The sequence below is a fragment of the Balaenoptera borealis genome (assembly GCF_965194805.1).
Source record: "Balaenoptera borealis genome assembly, chromosome: 6".
In the NCBI taxonomy this organism is placed as follows: domain Eukaryota; kingdom Metazoa; phylum Chordata; class Mammalia; order Artiodactyla; family Balaenopteridae; genus Balaenoptera; species Balaenoptera borealis.
In genome coordinates, this window is record NC_138863.1 from 30,158,270 (window position 1) to 30,182,808 (window position 24,539).

Below are 24,539 nucleotides of genomic sequence, written 5' to 3' on the forward strand. Positions count from 1 at the left end.
CGGTGCCTCCATCAATTATTGGAGCCTCGGGGAACAAGGCCTCCTTGTCCGCGTGGGGTGGCTCTGCAGCCCTTCTTGTGCCAGCCCTCCTGCCCCACCCCGGCGTGCCCCTGCGGTGGGGAAATGGGTTTACCTTGTGGTTCTTGCCGTGCCGGTACACCATCCAGTCTTCACCATTAGTGCTCACTTCCAGCTTGTAGGATTTGACATAGTAGCCATTCTGGGTTTCCCTGGAAATCGCTCCCTGCGTGGCGATGGCCGTGAGCACGGTTAGAAAACGTAGGTCCACCTGAGGAAGACAGGCGGAGAAGGAAGGGGGCCTTGACTCTCTTGACACAGGGCTGCATCTGGCTTTTTCTTCAAAGGACACAATTGTAATCCTTAGCTCACAACCCGTGTCTGTGATTCGCTCACAGGTACTGGTGATCAGTATCCATTTACGTCCCCTGGACAGTTGAACTCAACATATTCGAACTACATTGGACACCTTTGAAATTGGAACTTGATTTTTTTTCTTTTCTCTTTTTTTTTGCAGATCTGAACAGACAGGATTATGTTTATCTTAAAGGAATCACTGAACATCTAGAACTATGACCCCTTCTTACTAAACCACGACCTGCCTTGGATAGTGAAAGTGGATGCTGGTTTAAGGGAACAATGGCTAAATCCAATCCAATCCACTCCGCTCTGATCCAGTCCAATTCAAGCCAATTCACTTTCGATGCCCTAGTTGCCAAAGTCTCAGCTCGGAGCTGTTTCCCCTCCCCTCAGTTCCTCACTCCATTGTGTATTTAGTGGCTCAGGCCACCAAGGGGTCAGAGGGCATGCAGAGTCTGCCCAAGCAATTAAGCTTATGCACCAAGTCCTGACCTTTTGCCCGATGAGGAGGAGGGCCAACATTTTGAGGCACTTCCCCTCCCACAACACCAAGCACATTTGGAAATTGCTGGATGTTATTCCTTTGCTGACCACAGTGTTTCTTAGTGGCAATCTCTGCGTGATCAAAATTTAGCCAGCAGACACCAGTAAAATTTGATTCAGTAAGCATTTATTGACTACTTAGTATGTGCTCTGCATCATTAAGCATTCAAAAGGAGTACACAATGCTGTATATGTGTACGATAAACAGGTGGAGAGCAATAAGAGAAAGTATATGATTAGGACCCAAAATGAGGACTACAATCAACAGAATGCCAGCTAGAAAGGAGAACTTTCTGGAAGCTCTGCAAGATGAGAAGCATTATTGGAGAAGCAGAGGAGAGAGAGTGACAGATGGCCTCAGGGTTGGGCGTTAGAACCTCTGTGGACCCCCTGGAAGTTTCTAAGTGGTCTTTCTCCCTTTCCTGTTGTCTGCTCTGCGACGTCCTTCTCTCAGAGTAGAGGTCGCCGTGTCGCATCAGAGCTAGGACAGTGGGTCTCGAGGCTGCCTGCCGTGGGTCATGAAAGCAGTCATTGCTCTAGCATGGAACTAGCAGCTTGCTCTTCCCTGGGGATGAGAGCTGGACCAGTGTGTAGAGCAAGGGAGGATTACTCAACAGGAGCTGCAAGTCTTGAAAGAAGGAAAGCAAACAATAGTCTGAAAAGATGCTCAGGGCATCCGAGCAACTGGAGTTTCACTCCTGGTGGTGACATTTTCCCATGTGCTCTCCTGATAGCTGTAGGCAAAACCCTCCTGGGAGGGCTCCCTGCGGACAGCAAAGATCATGAGAAGCTGCCGTGCTTCTCATGCCTGCCCTTAGGAAGAATGCCCCCTAAGTCTCTGATGCCTCCCTATGCTAAGAATGAGGACACTCTGTAACTGTTTATGGAAGTTCCTTGGATAACTATAGTGAAAGGGCAAACAGCTTCCCAGCCAAGCAGCTTCTCCAAGGCCTGGTAGTCTTCACAAGGGCAGAGGCATTGTCCATCTTACTTGTTATTTTATCCCAGCACCTAGCGCAGTGCCTGGTATAGTCTCTGTGTGCCTGGAATATGCATTTCTCTGGATGGATGGATGGATGGATGAAAGAAGTCCTCAAGTATGTTGTGTTTATTTTCTTTGTGTTCTTTGTCCACTCTAGCGAAGGAGCCAGCCCCCTTGCCCACCAATGCACACACACTCTGCACACCCTCTGGTATCTGAGTCAGTACCTGGAGATACTCCTTGCTGGAATCCAAGTTGGGTGTCCAGCCGTTGTCATCGCCATGGAGCCGGCTTTGGTGAGGGGTCCACCTCCCATCAGAGTAGGTAGATGAGGCACTGATCTGTTCATTAGCAATCCGGCCAGACTCCATTCCCAGAGGGACATTGCACTGAAAGTCTGGGGGATGGAAATGGTCAAGGGCAGAGTTAGGTCTCTTCACCTTAAACCCCTGGGACCCCCCAGAACGCTGCTCCCTTCTAGGGATGAGTCCTTGCAGGCACTCCCTCATCTTAAAGACCTAATTATACACTCACATTTTAAAAACAACTATGCCAAAGTCACGGAGATTGACAACCCCTCTGGGTCTGAAAGGAACTAAATTTGACCTGAAAGAAATCAGGCTGTGGATAAATAAGAATCATCATACAAATTAAAAATACAATCTAAAGCACAAGAACTGTTAGTGCTACAGGCTACGGATGCTCACAGTTTTCAGACGCACTATTATTGAAATACAGGTAAACGTGTGATAGACTTGGGTGGGCTGATACATCGTGGGAAGCCTGCTTTATTAATAAACACCCAGGAGGCACTTTTGCTTCTTTCTTTCTTTCACTCAACTGTCTCATGAGTTCTGGCACAGAAGACAGACGTTACAAAGCAATAAATACCTGTCTTTGGGAGACCCCTCTGTAAGCAGAAGTGTGTCACTCTGTATTACCCTGCACCACCTGTCTGGGCAAATGGACCCAGAAGTCACTTCCCCTGGCCTTGCGCTGTCAGTTTAATTGCTGTCCTTCCTATGGATCCCACGGACACTGGTCAATATTTGTGTGTGCATGTGTCAGATAAGGACCAGCAATCTTTTTCATGTATCAAACCTACTCTGTAACTCTGTGACCGCACTGGTCATTTGCAGAACTTGGTGCAACTCACAATACTGTTTTCTTGTCACTCAATCTTCATGAGCTCTTTGAAGAAAAAAACAAAAGCAAAACCCAGAACAAAACCCATCAGTCGGCCAGGCTGCCACGTGTGCAGGTATGCAGGTGGTAAGCTGTCTACAGCCATAGCAGGATTTGCCCAGCTCCAATCATCCTGAAAGTGTTCCTTTAGTCCTTCAAGTTATCATTTGGGTTTCTTGGTGAAAATGGCAGCACATCTTAAGCACATGTCCAAGAGGAGCTGATTTAAAGATGTAGCTCAGGGCAAGAGACTGATGGTCTGGGTTCAAAGACAGCAGGTTCCATGACTGCTGGGGTCAGGGTTATACTTTCTCTGTTTGCACATAGTAGAAGCTCAAAAAACTGGGTTTATTAGAAGAACGAACTGAAAGTCCAAGCAGTGTACCAGCCTAGTGAGAGAAACTCTAGCCAGGGCCAGAGATGTTTAATGTCAAAACATATGTATTTAGAGAGAGGTTTAAAATTGCTCAGTTTTTTGACAATGGTCACTGAGGCTTGGAGAGGGAAGAAAATGGCCCCAGACTCAAAAAATGTTAGCACAGGAGGGGACTCGATATAAATATCCTAACTAACCTCCCTTTCATTCTGAGCCTTGAGATGGTCCTGCGGCATTCCACTGGAATAACTAATTCTTGGTATACATACTTTTTCTTTAAAGAAATGAGTAGCCAAAGTGACATTTATCCTATTTTCATTAATCTCTGCCTAGCAAGAGGACACAGCTCCCATGCCACTGCAAATTCTGGAGAATTCCCATCTCCTTCTCTTGCAGGTCAGCCTCTCTTCCCCACACACCCTCACAGCCCTGATGGGAGGACAGGACAGAGGTTCCCAACCGGCCAACTCACTCTCTAGCGGCTCTTGGTGAACCAGGTAGTAACGTGCAGAGAAGCCATCCTTGGCCACTGCCATGTCCGTGTGAAAGGTCAGAGAGAGGATCCCAGTGGCCGAACGGAGTTCAGAAGGTGTTTTGGTCCCACAGTACTTGCCAATCAGGGGTCCGACTGGACATGCAGGACAAAGAGAGGTCACAGAAATGGAAATGCCAAACCCCATTGGCCGTACATTCTCCCTTCCCACAACTGCAAGTCATTCAATGGGGCATCACTTTGGATGCCTTGGCATAAAAGAGCAACCAGAGATTTGTTTTAAGAACAATGGCTAATATTTTTCCTGCACATTAAAAAGTATTTTCACTGACCTGGGCTCATTCTGTTTTCACAGCCCTGGGAGATGGACTGGAAAGGTATCATTATAATGTCTGTTCTACAGAAGAAGAAATTGAGGTTTGGAGAGGGCACGTGACTTTTCTTTGTTCATACAGCTAGGAAATAGCAGAGCTGGGACTCCAACCCAAGTTTCCTGACTAATTCTTATGCTTTTCTCAGGAAATGAAATTGCTTAGCCATCAAGTCTTCCTTACAGTGCAAAATACTTAGAACGACTACAAACGACTACAACAGTGAAAGATTGGTTCCCTTGCTGATCCTAAATATACCCAAGACTTATGCTGGTCTCCACCTGAGAAGTACAGGTTCCTCTTGGCCTTGGGGGATGCACCTTTTATGCATCTATGACTATATAAATGATAAGAAAATTACAGTAATTATAGTGATGATAATAGCAGCTTATTTATACAGATAAGACACAGAGAGGTTAAGGAACTTGCCCAAGGTTGTGGAGCTGTTAATATGAGAGCCAGGATTCAAACTTAGTCAATCTGGCTCTAGAGTCCTATTTGGGCATAGTGGGTGGTCACTGAGTCACTCTCTATGGCAAGCCTGATGACTTGGAGCAGAAAAGAACATTACCTATAGGTTTTCTCATCCTCATCCAAGTATCTACTCAGTCTCCTCCTATCCCTCTCCAAAGAAATATCTCCAAGAGAGAAAACTGCCTTTCTACAATGTCTCTGAAGTCATCCTTGGTGAAGGATAAGAAGAGAAAGTCATCATGGGTCATAAAGAAACCCCGAGGAACTTTAAAGTCTTTGTTCTCTCTCTTTTTTTTATTGCTCCTAAAGCAATTAGCAGGCAAAGGGGAAGCTACTGAGAAGTGCCTGGTGATGGCGCCATCACTCACCATGGGGGATGCCATCCCAGATGTCCAGCCAATCGTATTTGCAGTCTCCCTCTCCCACCTGCAAAGGGTCGTGCTCCAGGTCAAAGGTCAGGAACTGCAGGATGATCTCCATCTTGGGTTTGGCCAGGATGGTGAAGGTGCAGTCCAAGTTGTGTGGGTACTTCTCGGGAAACCCGGGGGACTCGATGGTTCCGTTGGGGCTTGTGAAGTTCTTTGAACAATCTTCGGAGCCTGTATGTAAATGAGAACCATAGCATTAAGAGAGTGGAAGAGGATGCCTTTCTCTGTTGCCTCTGTCACATGGGTTATTTAAATGTTTGGACCCAAATTTCCCTACTCACGAAGTTTTTGTTTCCACTGGAGTGGCCCTTGAAGCAACATACTTTTCACATCCACGTTTCAAGCCCTTAAGCCAGACCATCTTTAGGAGAGAAATTAGGGAGTAGAGCAGGCTTGCTCTACGTATTAGAGTAAGAACAGCAACTGAGGATTTGGGAGGGGGGTGGTGTAGAGAGAAGTGTGTGTGTGAGATACAGGGAGGGAGAGAGAGAGATGGATTCTCTTGAAAAGAGGAACAGAGTCTTCTTTCTCAATTACTCAGCTGCTTGCTCCAGAAATGTAAGTTATTTCAATCCTCAAGGAAGGCTTGCTGATTGCCAGCAGGGAAAACAATGTGACCCCTTATTTATTGCTGACCTCAACACTGGCCCCTATTGTACCAGAGCCAACTTGGTGCCCCCATCTCCCTCCAAGATCCAAGGTGCCTCAGGGGAGGGGCAAAGGGGAGTTCGGGTCTCATTCATGTCATGACTATATTAAAACTAGCGGCTCTGTAGTGGCCAGACAATTAACAATTGAGGTTTGTAGCTGGTGGATCACAGCAGGGTTTAGGGATGTTAAAGGCCGCTCCAGCAGCAAGTTTGGAAAAAATGTGGCAGTGCATTGACATTTGGAAGGCTTCTGGTTCTTTTGTGGTGGGGATGGCCTTTTTTCTCTCCTAAGCTCTTGTGTCTGCTTTCTTGGGGCTCACGGAGGCGTCTTATTAAATGCTGCACACATTCGCATCCTGGTGCAGGCTTGGACCGCAGCGGGAGGGAGCTCGTAAAAGGATTACAGCCACTGTCTCCCCTAATGCCTCAAGGTGGAGTCACATTAAAAGGGCCCTCATGTGCTGTAACCCAGCCACCATTTGCCAGGGTCGCCTGGGACGGTCCCAGGACACTGCAGCCCAGACCATGGGCCCAGGGAGCTGCACGGAGCCAGAAGTTTTGCAAGTTAACGCGATGACTGTAAATGCCGCACAATTAGCATTGATTTCACTGCGTTCTGATTTTAAAATTGAAAAAGGGAGCAGGATTTATGAGGGGAATAATAGGCACTCTAAGCATGAAGAAAAAACACAGAAATACTAGATAAACTAGGTGTTTACTGGCAGGAAGTGTCCTCTGGGGATCCCACTGAAATATAACTGTGTGATGTCAATACGCTGATCTTAGCCCGCAGCGATGTCTTTATCCGTGGCTCCTGCAGCAGCCCCCCTCTGCGAGTCTCTTTATTGATGATGGCTTTCTGGAAAGCGGCAAATGTCTGACTTGGAAAAGGTGCCATGCAAATAAGTGGGGGAGGGGATGGAAACTTTTTTTTAGCATCAGACAAGAAGTTCCAATATCCCTGCTCACCCTTCCATCACCTCCGCCCTTCCAGCCAGCACTGAGCCTTGGCAGGGTGGGAACCCGGGACACCTGGGGCGAGAGCTAATCTTTTCAGGATTCTTCTTCAGAGGCTCTCTAATGCTGCATCCCAGAGGCTCTGCGTTCCATCATTCTGAGGCCAGGTGGCCCAGTGGGCAGCCAGGCCTGGAGGCAGGAGATGAGATGACCTCTCCCCCAGTTTGTTTACCACGGAGCCCCCAGTTTTGTTTTGTCCATCAGGACCCCAGCTTCTGAAAGCCTCCTCGACGGTCCAGGATGAGGCAGTTTAGCAAAGCCAAGCCAGCTGGCAGGTCTTCAGGTGGCTGAGAGGGATTTTGAAAAGGTTAGCGTTTATGGCTGCCGGGCCACTTTGCCAGAGGAAATTAACTCTATTCACAAGTTGCTTCTAGAAAAGGCATCCTGACACTCCCTCCTAGTGTTTGCCCTATTGTCATTCCTTTCCAAGGCAAAGGGAATCACCACCACCCCCCCAGCCCCCGGAGTGGGGAATTTATAGTGGAATCTTTCTTTAGTCCCTGTCATCCATGGGGGACAGGCGCTTCCACAAAGCACACTTAGAAAGCCCAAGAGAGGCCTGGAGAATGTGAGATTCTAAAGTACCCACAGTTTCCAGGGTTCTGTGGTCCTGTAATGGACTGGAGAGATTTTTTTCAATCTGACGTCCTTAAGGCAAAAAGAAAAAAAAAGTGTGTATCTATCTCTGACATGTGGCTATACACGGGTGTATCCTGTGGCTTATTTTGAATGAAGTAGAAAAACAGTTTTATCCTTTTCATGCAGAAAAATCAAGCCTGTCCATTACAATCGTGCATCCATCTATAATTGCACCATCTTGCTGTTTGGACTATGGTCAATGTCAGAAAGCAGGCAGCTGAATATCAAATGTGGAGAAGAGATCTCAGGAAAGGGTGACCATCCCTGGGACAAGGGTTGAGTCTTGCAGTTATCTACCTAATCCAAGATGCTTTTCTGCAATGTGTTAAAAAGGATTAAAGGTTAAAAAATAGCTCAGTCAATAAATGCTCAAGTTCATGCAATGCTAAAATTGTCCATAGAACCTGGGGGATTTTGGCTGCAGTGAATGATTTCATACCAAAGTACTCTGGTATGAAAAATGCCCACTCCGTGGTTTTTCACTGTAAATTGTACAATAACTCTGCAAGCAGAAGTAGAATCTGCACACATAAGGCTATTGAAAACATGGTGGATTTATCCAACGATGAGTTGAGGCTGACCACAAAGGTAAATCCAGTTCTTCAATTTAGGAAGTGGGAGTAGGGGGCACCCCAGGTTTTCTCTGTCTGTGAATAACCCGAGATTTCAGTTTCCAAAATGTCACTGGGCACCACGAAAGAAAACTTGATCTTGAACTTTGGTCAGAAGACAGGAAAGAAACACACAAAACCCCCCACATTTTCCAGTGATTCAGTTTCCAATGTTACTTTTTAAATTATTTTAAAATTCCTTTCTCTGTTCTGCTTATGATTTGGTGATTTGGGATCACTTAAGTCAGGGAGTTGTTTGGTTTACCCTTTTATATGTGGACCGTCTGGTCATACACAGACTCTTTCATAAACCACTTCATTCAGGGCAGACGTGAACCTCCCTCTCCAGCCACTTGCCCCCATCTGTACTGAATTGTGAGTTTATTTCTGTCAGTATAACTCTGCAGCAGAGCCCTGTCTGGGCGATGTGCTGTCGAAGGCTTCCAGAGTCCTTTGTACAGTTGTGTATCTGTTTACAGTTCCCCCTTCTCTCTCTTTATGAATTTGACTAGCAAACACAACTGTGTTTGTTTGGATTTCTTCAGCACGTTCATGCGTTTCTTTCATGTTCTGTGGATGACATAACTTTGTGTATTTTCTCTCAGGGCTCCAACAGTGGAGATCTGGGTGTGGGACGTGGCACCTGGAAGAATGCTCATCTTCCTAAACTTCTCAGTTTTGAACTTGGCACACCCCGCCCCCTGCACATATATGTGCTCATAAAGAGGGTTGACTTTCAGGCTGAGAGTTGCTCTTTCCAACGGGCATGATGGCACGTGTGAACAGCGCCAAGGCCACTGGGCTCTCACCTCTTTCTTACATTCCCCAGAAGAATGGCTGTTGTTGGCCGGTCTGTTATCTCCCGCTGCTGCAGTAATCTTTTTCTTCCTTCTGTAGGCAATCCCAGGCCTTAAAGTAGACTGCCCCACTTCTCCATGCCCGAGCCACCTTCCTTGGCTGGCTCCTTTGTTTCTAGGCTTGCTGCCTCATTCAAAATCCTACATTAGCCTGTCCTCAAAAGAGCAATGCTGAGTTATGATACCCTCTGTGTGTTTTGTCTTTTAATATCGACTCTTCAAATTTGCATGATGGATAGAGCTAACATTCACGTGTTTGTGTCGATTTCTGGAGGATGTGGCACCATCCTTTGTGAAATACTAAGTTGGGAAACATGAAACAGAGATGAGCTGGAATGGTCCTCCCCACCCTTGTTCTGGCCTCCGGTCGCTAGCTCCCTGGATGGCCTTGCTTGGAGCTGTTTTCCTTTCATGGTCAGCACGGCGGCGCTGACTGGCAGCTTTAGCATTGGGGACCTAGCTACCTAATAGGCTTCCCAGATAACCTGCCGGCAAGCCACTCAGTAGCTCCCTCATTTTCACATCCATAGCATGTTAAGCATACCTTCACAGTTATTCACTCTGCCTCATATTATAACAATAGTTTACCTTGCAATTTACATATCAATTTACACATATTCATCCAATAACATATACTGTGCATCTGTTCTGTGCTGTGGCTTTACACACTGTCTCCCCAACCAGAAGAGGGCAAACACCCCGTTTCCTCCCTTCCTCTCTTCTCTCTCCCCATTGCTCCCCAGCAGAGGATGGTATAATGAGGGGTCCATCAGCGCCGGTGGCACTGACTAATCTGAATCTCACACAGGACCCAGGGGAATGTGGATGAGGCGATTTGGGAGCCCCACACCAGCCCGAGCCACTGGACACACAGATTGTCAGTCCCTGTGACCTCATGTAGTCAGGAGCATGACGACCCGTGGCAGACGGTCCTTCTTGGGACTCGTGCCCTGGGACACTCCCGGCTCCCACTCTGGCTCCAAGCAGCTCCCTCGGCCCCAACCTTTCATTGGATTCTACGATCTTGTTCTCAGGCAGACAAATCTGGCAAATATTTAGACAGAGTGGATATAAAAAGTGCTTTCAGCAGCTACCACTTCCTTTCAAGAATTGTTTGGCGAAAAAGAAAATATATATGAATAGTTCCCCTCACACTGAACTCAACAGGCGCCGGACTTGGGCCCCTCGATGACAAGGCTGACAGCCTCCCCTTTCAGCAGACTCTGTCCATGAGTTGTAAAACTTGGGCTGCTGGAGAGGGAAACACAGTCGTAGACGGGGCGGGAGCCCCTGAGGTGGGGGGATGGGCAGGGGTGAGGGGAGAACTGGAGGATAAACTTCACGTAGCCTCAAGATAATGAGCTCACACATGGGAGGGAAGGGCACGTTGCTTGGAGTGCTTCGTGGAGATGCTGAACCAGCGACTTGTGAATCGAAGTTGTCTCTACCCGGTTATGCATATTACGCATTGGCCCATATTCTCAGGATCTAAAGTAATCTAAGGGGGACCTAATGGAAAGCAAGTGGTCAACTTAAAAGAAGGAAATGTGCCCCTCCTCTCTTTCTGCTGTCTTTTTCAGGGTGTCGGCTTCATCGGCATTTAGGAAGTGTGGGTTCAATGGGTAGACGTGATGCAGTGGAACAGCGAGGGGAAGTCCTAGGAGCCATATTTGGGTGTAAAAGCTACTGTGTGACTCTGTTGGTGGTAGTGGTGGTGGTGGATCATAGTAAGACTTTTAGAGACTCCTAACACTGAAAAGACGATGTCCTTCCATCCCATGTAATTCCAAAGAAAGGCTGTGTTAAATCATGAAGTAATTAGGAGGACGTTTAACCAAGTTTTGTTTTTACCATGAAGATTATTGTGATTTTTTAAAAAAAACACACAAAAATTAAATTCTTTCCAAAAGCGTTTTTCTATGTAACAGGTTCTCCTATTCTTTCGTTGCCACAAACAATGTTTATCTGCCCAACATGCTGCACCCAAGCACTAACCTGGCAGCTCGCCCTCTTAAATTGGCTGGTAACTTAAACTGGCTTTTCACCTCAGGCTGTATCCAGGTTCACCCTGAACCTCTCTTCCCTCCATCAACTTGCTCAGGCTGGATAAAATTAGAACCCTTACCACCTGTGTCAACCCACTGGACTCCATCTATGAGCACATAACTATTACGTAGTGCCCGCACACAGCGCCCCGTGGCCAGACACAGAGGGCGGAGTCCCATCTTCTCTCCACCCATGACCGCACTGACCTGTCTTGAAGATCTCATAGCGGAGGGAGAAGCCTGCCCCCTGCCGGGCATAGTCGGAGGTGAACTTGATGTAGAGGACCGAGCCCGAGGAGATAATGGTGGGTGGGGCGATGTTCCCACAGTGCTTTCCCAGGAGGTCTGCGGATTCGCTGTCCCCATCCCGAATCTCAATGAAGTCATACCTAGGTACGGATGGCACAAAGGGGTACATATGAGAAAAGATCACTTTTAGGAGATGAAAAGGACTATTTTCTCCCTCCAGCTCAGGTGCCTCCATCCACTTCTAGACATTCAGGTGTTTTGTATTCATCAAAGGGCACTTACGTTTGCTTGTAGAGACTGGCAAACATAGATATAGGAAGTTGCATTGCTTTCTGAAAGCCACACAGAATGAGCACCTCAGCGGATGGCTAGACTTTAAGGCCTTATCTCTTGCTCACATGAGAGCAATAGCATCATTCTATCAAATGTCTCAAATGTCTCAAATATTTTTTTCTTCGTGCAGTAGCACCATTTTTATTTCCATTATGATCTCTCTTAGTCTTTTCTTCTTAGCGCTGTGTCTCTGCATGTTACTTAACCCCTTTGAGCGTCAATTTCTTCATCTGTAAGATGAGGATAAAAATATCCACTTCAGGGGATTGGGATGGAGATGGAATGGAACAATGTAAGGAAGGTGCTAGGCACCGAGTCAGGCACATGGGGGCTGTTTCAGAGAGATTTGTTTATTTTCCTGCCTCTTCCCCAAGTTCAGTTCTCTCCTGGGTCATCTGCTCTTCTCTTTAACGTTTAGTGACAAAGACTCCCCAACCGTGGGCCACCTGCCTCCCTGAGATGACTCTGCGAAGTTCACATCAGCAGTGTCTATCTAGTCAACAACACGTTTTTAAAAGGAGTCAGCACCATATTAGATAAGGCAATAAAAATCTTGCCCCAGGGGCTTCCCTGGTGGCACAGTGGTTATGAATCCGCCCGCCAATGCAAAGGACACAGGTTCGAGCCCTGGTCTGGGAAGATCCCACATGCCGCAGAGCAACTAAGCCCGTGCGCCACAACTACTGAGCCTGCGCTCTAGGGCCTGCGAGCCACAACTACCGAGCCCATGTGCCACAACTACTGAAGCCCGCGCACCTAGAGCCCATGCTCCGCAACAAGAGAAGCCACCGCAACGAGAAGCCTGCTCACCGTAACGAAGAGTAGCCCCCGCTCGTGGCAAGTAGAGAAAGCCCGTGCGCAGCAACGAAGACCCAAATGCAGCCAAAAATAAATAAATAAATATTTTTAAAAAACACCTTTCTCCAAAAGCAGGGGGTGAGTCCCTGGGGACCCAGCATCTCTGAGCATATAACTATTAGTCTCAGCAAGAGGCAGAGCGGGCTGCCTTCCCCACCCTGAGGCCTGAGTTCATTTCAAACAGAATGAAACTGGCCCGGGTTGGGGAAGACACCTCAAAGACATCCTTGGCTAGGTTCACGGGACGGCACGCCTACTGCACCATTTTCTGTGTACGGATGCACACTTTCAGCTTCGGCGTGTGGTCTGGCAACCCTCACCGTCCCGCGTCTGTGCTCTTGTCTGGCCTCCCAGGGAATACTCCTGTCACAACTGTTGACGTGGAACATTTCTTCCCCACCAGCTCCCTCAAATTGCTGGCCACTGTACCATTATTTACTGAAAACCATCCATCTCCCTCTCTCTCCCTGTTTATTTATTTTGCATCAACCTGTTAAAACAACATGTCCGAAATCTCTTCCTTTGGGGTAAAGAGAGGGACTGGGAAGGCTACCCTCCCTGGGATGTGCCACACACACAGGGTCTGTGGGAGCCGGTGGCCTGCAGGAGTGGCTTGTTTGAGCTGGAGTGGCCTGAGGCCGCACCACCACCCCTGGGAGCCATAGTTCGGATGGCTCAGCCACTTCCAAATAAATAGGCCTTCGAAGGGAGTATATGGAGTGGACCAGGGTTAGTTCATTCTTAAGCCCAGAGGGCTGGAATCCTACAGTCCAGAGAATCGCAGAAGCTGGTTAGAGGCCAGAGAAGAGGAGATGGCAGGGTTTTCCCCCAGGAGCTCTGGAGAGATGGACACAGATAGGGAAAGGCGGGGGTGGGGGAATCTGTTTAGGTCTTGTGATTTCAGTGTGGGAGATGGTGCTGACTTTGAAAATGTGCTTCCTCACTTCCAAAACAAGAGTGAAAAGACACTTAGTTTGTTCTCAAAGGAAATTCCCCCAAACCTTCTGGAAAACCCCTCCTTTTTATTTCCACACTGTTGGACAGTCACTCTCAGCTGAGAAATGGTGATGCCTTCTTTACCAGGGTGCACAACGGTGGAGAAGCACCTATATCCATGGAGCAGACATTACCCAACTCGCCTGGAGGAGCCAGTGTCCCCCCCCAGCCCACCCCCATCCCTAAATTAGACAGAACAGGGTTTGGGTCCCAGCTCAGACTTATTAGCTGGGTCCCCTCAGGCAAGTTACTCAACCTTTCTGAGCCTCAGAAATGGGGAAAATAAGAGCAAAATAGGGATACTAGAATTTTTCTCCTAGGGTTTTTCTGAAATTTAAATGACCCACATCATTATATAAAGTGTCCCAGCACATGCTTCATGAGTGTTCACGGGGATTTGTTGTATTTTCACACCCATTTCAGAGGAGAAGCAGCTGAGCCATAGTGCAGAAGCAACTTTCCCTAAGGGACAGAGCAAGTGAGTAGAGATGCAGTATAAGAGGGAATGTACAGCTGTTCAAACATTTTGGAGGGCATTTTGGCAAAAATGTGAAAAGAGTTAATATGTACACACCCTTTAATCCTAGCAATCCCACTGCTAGGATTTTTTCCTAGGAAAATAATCAGATAATTGTGCGAAGATGTTTATGCATCTTTGTGTGTATATATTTTAAAAAGCATGTGAAAAGTGAAAAGATGCTTTGTTTATGAACAGCATTGTGTCTAAACGTCCAACAGCAGTGGCGGGTAAATGAATTTTGGACATTTATAAAATGGAATACTCCACTGCTATAGTAAAAGTGCTATAGGTCTAGTTGTTTTATTTTTGCTTTTAAGGAAAAATGTCCACGATATATTGTTACGTTGAAAAAAAGTAGATTTTTTTAAAAGTATGCTTTAAAATATATATAAGTATATATATTTCCTTGCATATACATACAGAAAAAGTCTGAAAGAATATAGACTAAAATAGGGACTTCCCTGGTGGAGCAGTGGTTTGAAATCCGCCTGTCAATGCAGGGGGCACGGGTTTGAGCCCTGGTCCAGGAAGATCCCACGTGCCATGGAGCAACTAAGCCCGTGAGCCACAACTACTGAGCCCGCGTGTCTAGAGCCCGTGCTCCACAACAAGAGAAGCCACCGCAATGAGAAGCCCGCGCACCGCAAGGAAGAGTAGCCCCCGCTCGCCGCAACTAGAGAAAGCCTGCGTGCAGCAACGAAGACCCAACACAGCCAAAAAGAAAGAAAGAAATTAAAAAAAAAAAAAAAGAATATAGACTAAAATATTAACAGTGGTGAGATATATGGATGGTGGGATCATTTGTAATTTTTACTTTCTTCTATTATCTGAATTGTTTACAGCAAGCCTGCATTTCTTTAAAATATATAAAATAATGATACTTGCATAAAGAATTTTTTCCAAAGTAGAAGAGCTGAGAAAAATAATCCAGCTCTCAAAATTTTGCAGATAAAAAATACCATCGTCATCATGACAATCATCATCCATCTCACAGAATCACCGTAAGGGCTAAATAAGACATAGCTTGTTGGAGCACTTAGAATAATACCAGGGACATGGCCCACACTCAGTGAATACTTAAAACAAATTTTTTTAAAGACTACCAGATAGCTCCAGTGTTTGTGTTGCCAATTTCTATAGGAAGGACCAAAAAAAGTCCCTGACATCCCACTGGCTTGTTCATCAGAAGGGGAGGGTTTTATCTGGTTGCCTAAATACCCGTGGAGTAATTTAGGGAATTAACAGAATCAGTGACGAAGCAAGGCTATCCAGCACATGTCATAGTTATAAACTTGCCTCAATTTACTCAACGGATATACCACCCAAATCCTTTTGGGTAACGCAGCCAGCTGCAAATACATCCTTACATATCTACGTACACATATATAGGGAAGAGAGGCATTTTTGAAAAAGGTTCATATAAATCAATCATATCATCCAGTTTCTCTCTGAGCTTGTTATTTATAAATTTTTATTTATTTATTTATTTATTTATGGCTGTGTTGGGTCTTCTTTTCAGTGCGAGGGCTTTCTCTAGTTGTGGCCAGCGGGGGCCACTCTTCATCGCGGTGCGCGGGCCTCTCACTATCGCGGCCTCTCTTGTTGCGGAGCACAGGCTCCAGACGCGCAGGCTCAGTAATTGTGGCTCACGGGCCCAGTTGCTCCGCGGCATGTGGGATCTTCCCAGACCAGGGCCCGAACCCGCGTCCCCTGCATTGGCAGGCAGACTTTCAACCACTGTGCCACCAGGGAAGCTCTGAGCTTGTTATTTAAAGGACCCCTCTGGTGAGTCCTTTTGTGAAGTAAATAATCAGTCCTTACTTGAACTTCTTAGAAAAACTGGATTTTCCTATCCAGTTTGCTTGAGGGGAAAGCGACCCAGAGTCACAGTTTGGCAGCTAACACCCCCCCACTTCCCTTCAATGTCGGGGTTCTGCCCTGTGGACAAGCCCCAGCTAACCACCAGGCCTTCTGGCTGGGGTTTTTGTATAAAGGGCATACTCCAAATGACATGCTGACTCCACGCAGAATGTCTCATTTACCTCCTGTGTGACTGACTCATTTGGGGAAATTTTTTCTTATCAGGGATTTGCTACAGCTGGAGTAAATCTCCTTAGAAATTTCAGTGTTGTCAGGTTCATTTGTGAAGACCTAGCGGAGACTTAGGAACTTTGTGGCCTTGGAATAGATCTCACTTTGCATCTAGCATCTAATCACCAGCATTTGTTTGGTAAAGGAATCTGGGCTGCAAACTCAGAGCTCACCCCAACGAGAGTCAAGTAGGATAACCTGAAAAGCCGTTCCTCTTATTCATTCTCTGGAAGGAAAGAGAAACCCGCTCACAGACATATTAACTATTGTGTTTGCATTTCATTATTCCTAATCTCCCTCAGATGAAAAAATTCCTTTCAAAGCTTTAACACTACCTTTTATTTTATTTATTTACTTTCCTAAGCTGAAGTAGCCATCTCTACTCCAGTTCTTTTTTTCTCTCTAAAATGGTTCCCCGAGTGCCTTTTTACTTTTCTCTTCACAGATTCCAACATCTGTATGTTGAGCATTTGTCTAGAGAATGCTTTCTGTACTTTCTTTCTTGACTTCAAAGTCTTAATTTCTCTCCCCAAACCCACATTTTGGGCGTGGGAATCTTGATGGTGGAATTAATTACAAGAGTCCACAGAAGAGGGCTTCCCTGGTGGCGCAGTGGTTGAGAATCTGCCTGCTAATGCAGGGAACACGGGTTCGAGCCCTGGTCTGGGAAGATCCCACATGCCGTGGAGCAACTAGGCCCATGAGCCACAACTACTGAGCCTGCGCGTCTGGAGCCTGTGCTCCGCAACAAGAGAGGCCGTGATAGTGAGAGGCCCGCGCACCGCGATGAAGAGTGGCCCCCGCTTGCCGCAACTAGAGAAAGCCCTAGCACAGAAACGAAGACCCAACATAGCAATCAATCAATCAATCAATCTTTAAAAAAAAAAAAAAAAAGAGTCCACAGGAGAGATATGAGAAAGCGGCAATCTCATCTCTTCTTCTCATCACTAGGCAGGCATGAAAAGAAGCTTTCTACCTTCCATAACTCTATCCACACTTGACGCTGCCCAGCAGGCCACCAAAGGCTGGGTCAGCCAACCGAGCCTGTGCTGGAAGATTTACCACGTGGAGGCCCCTTCTCCCAGGGCTGGATAATGTCTAGCCCCATCCAGAGTCTACCTTTATGGATGTCACATAGAACTACTTGTGAGGGGATTTCTCTATCGTAGGCAGAGTACTTAGCTGCTCCAAGGAAGAATGCTGTGCCCATTCTATGGGATTTGTCTACACATCTAAGCACCTCTGCACCCAAGTCCTGAAGCCATAAACTTTGCCAACAGGCAATGCCTCCTCTCATGCTACTTGCATCATGAATGTTTAAGCCATTGCGTTTTGGACATGGCAAGTTCTTTCCAGCCCCTGGGCCTTTGCACTTGCTCTTCCCTCTGCCTGCAATACTCTTTGTTAGCTTTTGCTCTGTCTGGTACTTTCTCATTCTTCTGAGTGCAAATGTCACCTCCTCTGAGAAGGCTGCCCTGATCACCCCATTTCAGCTGGCATGCCCTTATTTTCTACCTCACCACCCTCTCATTGCCTTTCTGGCTGTTACCATAATCTGTAAGGTTTTGTCAATATACTTTCTTTGTTTAGAATCTGTGTCCTCCACTAGACACTAAGCACCATGAGGGTAAGAACCTCACCTTTTCACGGATGAATTTATAATACTTGCACGGTGCCCAGCACATAGGAGGGCTCACTAACTTTTTGTTGAGTGAATAAATGATTGAGAGACCTGAGGTTGACGTTACATGTTAAGAAGAATGAACTCTGCTTTCTGAGGGGTTCGGTCCGTTTTACACTCTGCATTTGTGCACCAACACACTCACTGAGCTATTCTGGCTGTATCTGGAAACCAAAATGTTGCCTTGTGACTTGAAAACATGAAATATAACATTTTGAGTGGAAGAAATATCTCAAATCATGCTGACAGCATTTTCTCTATTAGTGGCAAACAAATCAAGTATAATTAAAATGCTGTCAAAGTGATTTGAGATTTTTCTCACACTTTCAAAGTTCCATATTTCATGAGTAGATTATCCAGGCCAGAGAATTTACCACCTCCTGGAGTGCCTTTCTTACAGGAAGCTCAAAGACATCTACAAACACTGTCTTATTAATCCTTACATTAAAACCTGCAGGGACAACAGGAGGAAAAAACAACACTGTCATGCACAACTTTCTCAACAAAGAAGCTGCCTGAGATCCTAAGAGGCTGTGAGGTAGGTCTGCATGATGCTGAAGTTTCTGGTCAATTCAGGCCCAAAGCCAGGTCGCCTGGTCTCCAGCTTAGCAGGGACATCCAGCTTTTCTGGAGAAATCAGCTAGCTGTCAGGTCGGGTTTTTTAAGAAGCCAATTTTATTTCCTTGAATTTCTCCCTTTCACTGGTACCACTTTTATAAGAAGCTGGTATATCAATGAGAAGAGCTCCCATTTACTGAGCATTCACAGTGGGCTAGATCCTCGCTCCGTGTAGACACTATTTCATTTAACCCTCACTTAATATACACCAGGCCCTGATATGATTACCATCCATTTGCAGATGTAGAGGCTGAAGCTCAGGGAGATTAAGTGACCTGCCCAAAGTCACACGACAAGGAAAGGTCAGAGGCAGGCTTTGCCCAGGCGGTTTCACTCCAGGGCACACTGACCTCGCCTCTGTCCTCTGGCCTCGTTGTTGCATGAAGATTGGAGAGCAGTGGGAATGCCAGATTGCCAGAACACTGTAACATTAGAAGGTGCCAGGTGCAAAGACACCTCTCCGTCTCAGTTAGAGACTTAACAGAATCTCACTCTTTTTATCTAGCTGTTTTGTTTAAACAAAGCCTGTAGGACTTGCCAAATTTAATAGACAAATCACCCATAGATGCAGTGAATAGATTTGGAATTCACGGTTTCAAGACTCATCCAGTAGAAATCCAGCTTGTAAGTGTTCAGATGGGATCACATATTAATTTTTGTAACTGAAGAATTTTTATAAGCACATATATACCCATATGTGAACATATGGTCCATTGGGTGAGAAAACAGTATCCTGTGTATTTATACGCTCTTATAGTATCATCCAGAGCACATATTTTTCAGCCCATGGATTTCCAGTAGGGCCCACAGATGAGTCTCAGTAGGTTGGGGAAACCCTACAATCCTACGCAGAAATTTTGTGTGTTTGTGTGTACGCACATTTTCCTAGGGAAGGGGTCTGGGACCAAAAAAAAATTTTTTAATTGCACAGAAACATATCTGTCTACAAGGGTGTGTGTACTCCGGGAAATGCAGTGCATGGGTTTTGTGGACAGACCCAGCTGGCTCCTGGCACATGCTAGTGGTATGATTTCAGGCAAGGCATTTATCTTCTCTGAGCCTCAGTTTCTTCATCTATAAAATGGAAATAATAAAACACCCCACCTTGTGGGATTGTTGAAAGTTTTGTGAAGGCATATACAGGCCCAGCACAGCACTGGATGCCTTAGAAAGTGCCTGCGAGGCACTGGTCATTTTGATTATTACTTGGGTTCTACAAAATAGGATGGCAGACTTGGGGGAGAGAAGAGTTACACACGATGCTTTGGAAACTGAACAGGTGAAAGTGAAATGAAAAATAATAAATTTAGACAGTCTCAATGTTCCCCAACCTCAGTGCTATAGAGGGTGGTTTCGAAAAATCCTCCTCCTGTACAAACCCATCAACAGTGCTTCATCACTTGAGTTTTTGAGAATTCGTTTCAGTCTCATGTTTCCGAACCCAGGCTATGGGACCAGCCAGCCAGGCTGGGTTCAAAACCACCTCCACTCCCACTCCCATTTGCTGGGTCTTCAAGAGCTAGGCACTCAACCTCCCTAGATTTGGTGAGTTAATGCACGTCAACAGCTCAGCACAGGCCAGGCACATAGTAAATGCTCAATAAATAAACGTTACTTGTTATTGCTGCTGCTGCTATCGTTATTTGTTGTTGTTGTCTAACTCCATATCATTATTATGTCTTACCTAACTTATTACCATTATTTGCTCTCTAACTCCAAGGACTCACACACCGCTTCGGTTTGTGTATTTGCGTGGTGCCGAGTGCCTTCTTAATAGCGGCTGTTGGCACTTTCATTTTCTTCCTTTATTTCTTCCCATCCCGAATCTCTGATATTTTGAGCTTATTAGCAATCCCCTCACAGCCAGGGTCACCAGAGCTCTTTAGAAGGGAGGAAATCTGACCACCCAGCAAAGGAAGTATGCAAAGAGAACAACCCAAAACAAACTGAAGGAGTTATTCCAAAAAAACCTTGAAGGCAAGAAAATGGAAACTACGAACAACATCTATTTATAATGGCTGGTCGTTTCTCCGCAGAAGCCCTGGGATGATGGAGAGGGCCCGCCGGTCTCATTGTTCCTGGCGCAGCAGCCTGCCAAGAACTCCTCGCAACGTGAGGAAGGAGGCCGCTCCAGACACCGTGTCTGATAAGTCTCACTGTAGATGAACTTACAGAGAGTCAAGGGCACACAGCAAGGCCTGCGTCACTTCTCCCTGACCCTCTGGCCAAACACCACTCCCTCCACTGACCAGCTCCCCAGGAAGCACATTCCTCAGGTCCTGCTCTGCTCCTGCAGACAGGCTTGGATGGAACCTATTTGCTTATGCAAGGAAGGATTTTCGAAGCAACCGGTGCTAATGTGAAGTTTAAGGCTTCTGGGCAGGCTGTTTTCAGCAGGACTGTCGAGTGCTTCTTTCTGTCCGCTCTATGCGTCTATAAAATCCTCACCCTCTGCAGTCAGCTCAGAGGACCCCATGCTAGCATTTTGCAACCATATCAGGGTAGAAAGCAGATAAGAGTGGCCCACAATTTGTGTCCATTCACCACTAGGCTGGTGCTCAGATGGGAAGGTGAACTGCAGCAGGGCCAGAGACTCTAAGCTGGCCTGGGTCAATCGAACATGCCTCAGTTTGCCTCGTCTCATAAATGGCTCCAGGGACCGTGCCTCTGTGCCTCTCAGGGCTGAAGGGTAAGGGCAGAAGGTGAGTGGAAGCCACTGAGGGGAAATCAGAGTACACCATTCCTCGGCCTGGTGTGCCGGCAGCGTTCCTGACCCTGGCCAGGTGAACGGTTCCCTCTGGGACGGGTGCTTACCAACCCTGGCTCCCAGGGGGTCTAATTGTGAGAGTGAATCATAACCTCTCCATCTGTACGAAAAATGGGAGCCTGCTGGGAACGAGGTGTGCTGGGCACTAGGGAATCAATCACAGCATCGAAAAAGTCCTCTGTGTGTTTTCCTGGGATCAAGGCTCCCAGTCGTTTTTCTAGCCCCCTTTGCTGGCATCCAGCCTCCAGAACAGAAGTCGGAAAATACAAAACTTGTCTGAAAAACGTGCCATGCGGAAATGCAAGCAGGGGACAGCTTGGGGAGTAGGTGGCAGGTGTGACGGGCCCTGTCCTTGCATTTCATTCACCCTGAGCTTCAGGTTACAGAGCTCAGAGGTTCTCCCCGGCTCCAGGAGCAAACTTGTCACTACCGTGCAAAAAGCACGGTGGTGTGGAAATGATGGGCCTGCACTAACGTCCAAGCAGGAAGGGGCTGCTGCCACGCCAGGGTGGAGACTCTGAGGCCAGCGCTCCCGGGCCAGTCAGCTGGGACTTCTTCCACCTCTCAAACGGCCGCTGGCTGTGTTCTGAAGGCCCCGGGGCTGTCAGAGCAAAATCAGGCCTGTTCACGCAGGACACGTGAAAGCACTCGCCTCTCCCCATCATGGAAACGCCCCTCTGTTCCGAAAGAACCAGCTGCCATTTGGGGGTGGGGGGAGTAGAAGCTGTGAAGGTTCAGAATGTTGGATGCTCTTGGCTGAAGCCTCAGTCAGACCAGAAGGAAAGATGCCTAGAAAGGACACCAGCTCCTGCAAGAAAGGGAACCAGATTGCAGGAAGTCTCCTCACGGGATGGGAACGGTGTGAGTCAGACCCTAAAGGACTTTTATTTATCCCACAGCCAGAGCAGGCTGTTTGCTCTGCGTGCAGAGCTGCTGGCTGGCGCCAAGGCCACCTCCTTGCGGTGGTGGCCGGCAGGGTCCTCACAGCGTGGGGAGGGACCGTCAGCGCCAGGGAAGAGCTCTGGGGGCCGCACAGGGAGAAGAGCCCTTGCGGGCGGTAGGACAGTAGAGACCGATCCCCCACGCCGCAGAAGAGGAGTCAGTACCCCGACATTTAACCCAGCAGCCTGCCCGGAGGCTGGGACTAAATCCTGTATCTGCTTGGACCTCAGTTTCCCAGCAGATAAGACCAAAAAAATAATGATACTTTCTTACCCTCCTACTGCTCTCAAAGGGATGACGCAGGGATAAATCACTTTGAACATTTAGATGAAAGGTGCTCTATAAACCCGAGGTCTCATCAACTGTAATTGTTACGGTAATTATTTTAATGATAATAATGATGATAATGGGCGGAGGGGGTATGGGGCTGGGACGAAACGTCCTACCTTGAGACCAAGAAAAACCCTCCCGGTAAAGCCCACGGCACGGATTCCTTCCGCTCCTAGGTCCCAACCATCTCTTTCAAACTGCCAGTTCCTGGGCTGAAATATTATTTACTCCTTTCCTTTCCAACAAAACAATGATTTGTTCCACCGTCTTCCCTCTTGCTCACTCCCCGGTGTGTCTGGCTTCAGCCTGACAGCTCAGCCCTGGGCTGTTTACAGGCCTCGCTCACCCTCCACGACTCCGGTGCAGCTCCACTGACACTAAAGGCAGGAGAATTCTCTCTGTGTGAGGAATCAATTACTTCCGCTGACACTCTATTACTAGCCCTCACATCTTTGGATTCCAGACGGAGAGTGAGGTGATGGGGGAATGGCAGGGAATTTGAAGAGGATGGCGAGGGGGGCTGTGCGGGACAGGGGCGGAGGTGGGTGACAGGGAGGCAGAAAGAGACAACTGACTGAGAGGCAGGCCTCCAGCTTGCATTTAAAGACACAGAAAGATCTCTCTCCCTCCTTGACTGCCCTGTCGGCATCCGGAGGTGACCACATGGCAGGAAGAGGCAAAGAAAAGGAAGAAAGAGAAAAGGAAAAGAAAAGACTTGTCAAGTATATCTAAGGAAATCAGAGAGGCCCCAAATACCTAAGCCTTGGGACAGCAGATGACAGCTCTGGGCACAAGGACACAGGTATACGAAGGCAGCTTTGGGCAGCAGGCTTCAAATCCCAGGCCTACCATTACCATCTGTGTGCTTTCTCTGGGCCTCAGTGTCCCCATCTGTTAAATGGGAATAACAGCAGTACCAGCCCCAAAGCATTGTTATGAGAGTAACACATGGAAAGTTCTTGGTGTAGTAGCACCTGACACCTGTCAGTAGCTTAATAAATATTTGCTATTATTGTCCAACCGACAATCCCTCCATACCACCTACAAACATGCGATGGAGCCCCTAATGGGGCAGAGCAGAAAAATTTATAGAGACTGCCAAGATGCTTGGCTACAAAGCCAGGGAAAAAGCATAAAAAATCATGTGAATTTTCCTTTATCATGTGGAGTTTTTTGCTGCCCTCCTAAACCTAAGCCCAACTCACACTTCTTCTTTTTCAAGTTTTATTTGGAACCAGTTAACATTTTTCAGGGATTTTCCTTCTAGGAAAAAAAATTTTGATTATGTAAATTAAATACAACCATCTACTCTGCAATCAACTGAGATGAGTTGTGAGGTGTAGGTCTCATAATGAAGGACGATTATGGAAGCTCTTTTCTAGAAGGAAAGACAAGGGCAGCTAATTTTTTTTTTTTTCCTGGGATGATTTATCCAGGCAAAAGTGGAAGAATGGAATTAAATATTCTGTTGAGTTTCTCTTGATCCAAAGGTTTCAACTGCCCTGCCACTAAAAAGGACAAAACAAAGAGAATACATTTTTTTTCTAAAGGACTCATAACTACCGGAAAACACACAAATCCCCTTTTAGAAAAATCTAATTTCTCTACTTCATCTATTTCCTTCTCCTGTTTATGCCCTCCACACCCAGAGCTCCCACTGAATTTCTTAAGACAGACTCTCACCCGGTGTAATTAGATGGGAGAATTACATGGAGCTACATGGGGTGAGATGCTGGGCCTCCGGGACCTCTGGGTTCAGAGAAGGTGCCAGGCTTGAGAGCCAGAACAAGTGGGATTGTGTACTAGAAAATCTCAAGGGATTTCCTCAATGAGAAGATAAAAATGCATTGTTAGGAAGGACATCCACAGTGAAGCTTGCATTTGGAGAGTTGGGATTGCAACATCGCATATTTAAAAACAAACTGCCAAAAATAACAGTTGTCCCAACTGCTCTTTAACCTTGGTAGGCGGAGAAGAACAATCTGCGGTGTTTCCCCCACTTCTTCAGCGAGCTAAAGTGCTGGGTGGAGTCCTTGGTCAAGGCTGGTGAGTGTGGGGTTGGCTGCCAGCTGAGCTCGAGGCAGCAGGACTGTTCCCGTTTATTG

General features: G+C 46.9%; 1 protein-coding gene across 1 annotated transcript in view; it reads right to left on the minus strand.

Moving 5' to 3' along the window:
• NRP2 (neuropilin 2) overlaps positions 1-24,539 on the minus strand; it is a gene marked incomplete at its 5' end in the record, with an annotated part of 102,547 nt that overhangs the window by 68,800 nt on the left and 9,208 nt on the right. The window contains 5 exons of the mRNA XM_082396773.1: positions 134-289; positions 2,131-2,300; positions 3,937-4,092; positions 5,171-5,401; positions 11,257-11,438. Coding sequence (XP_082252899.1) covers positions 134-289; positions 2,131-2,300; positions 3,937-4,092; positions 5,171-5,401; positions 11,257-11,438 — 895 coding nt within the window. The remainder of the gene's footprint in view (positions 1-133; positions 290-2,130; positions 2,301-3,936; positions 4,093-5,170; positions 5,402-11,256; positions 11,439-24,539) is intronic.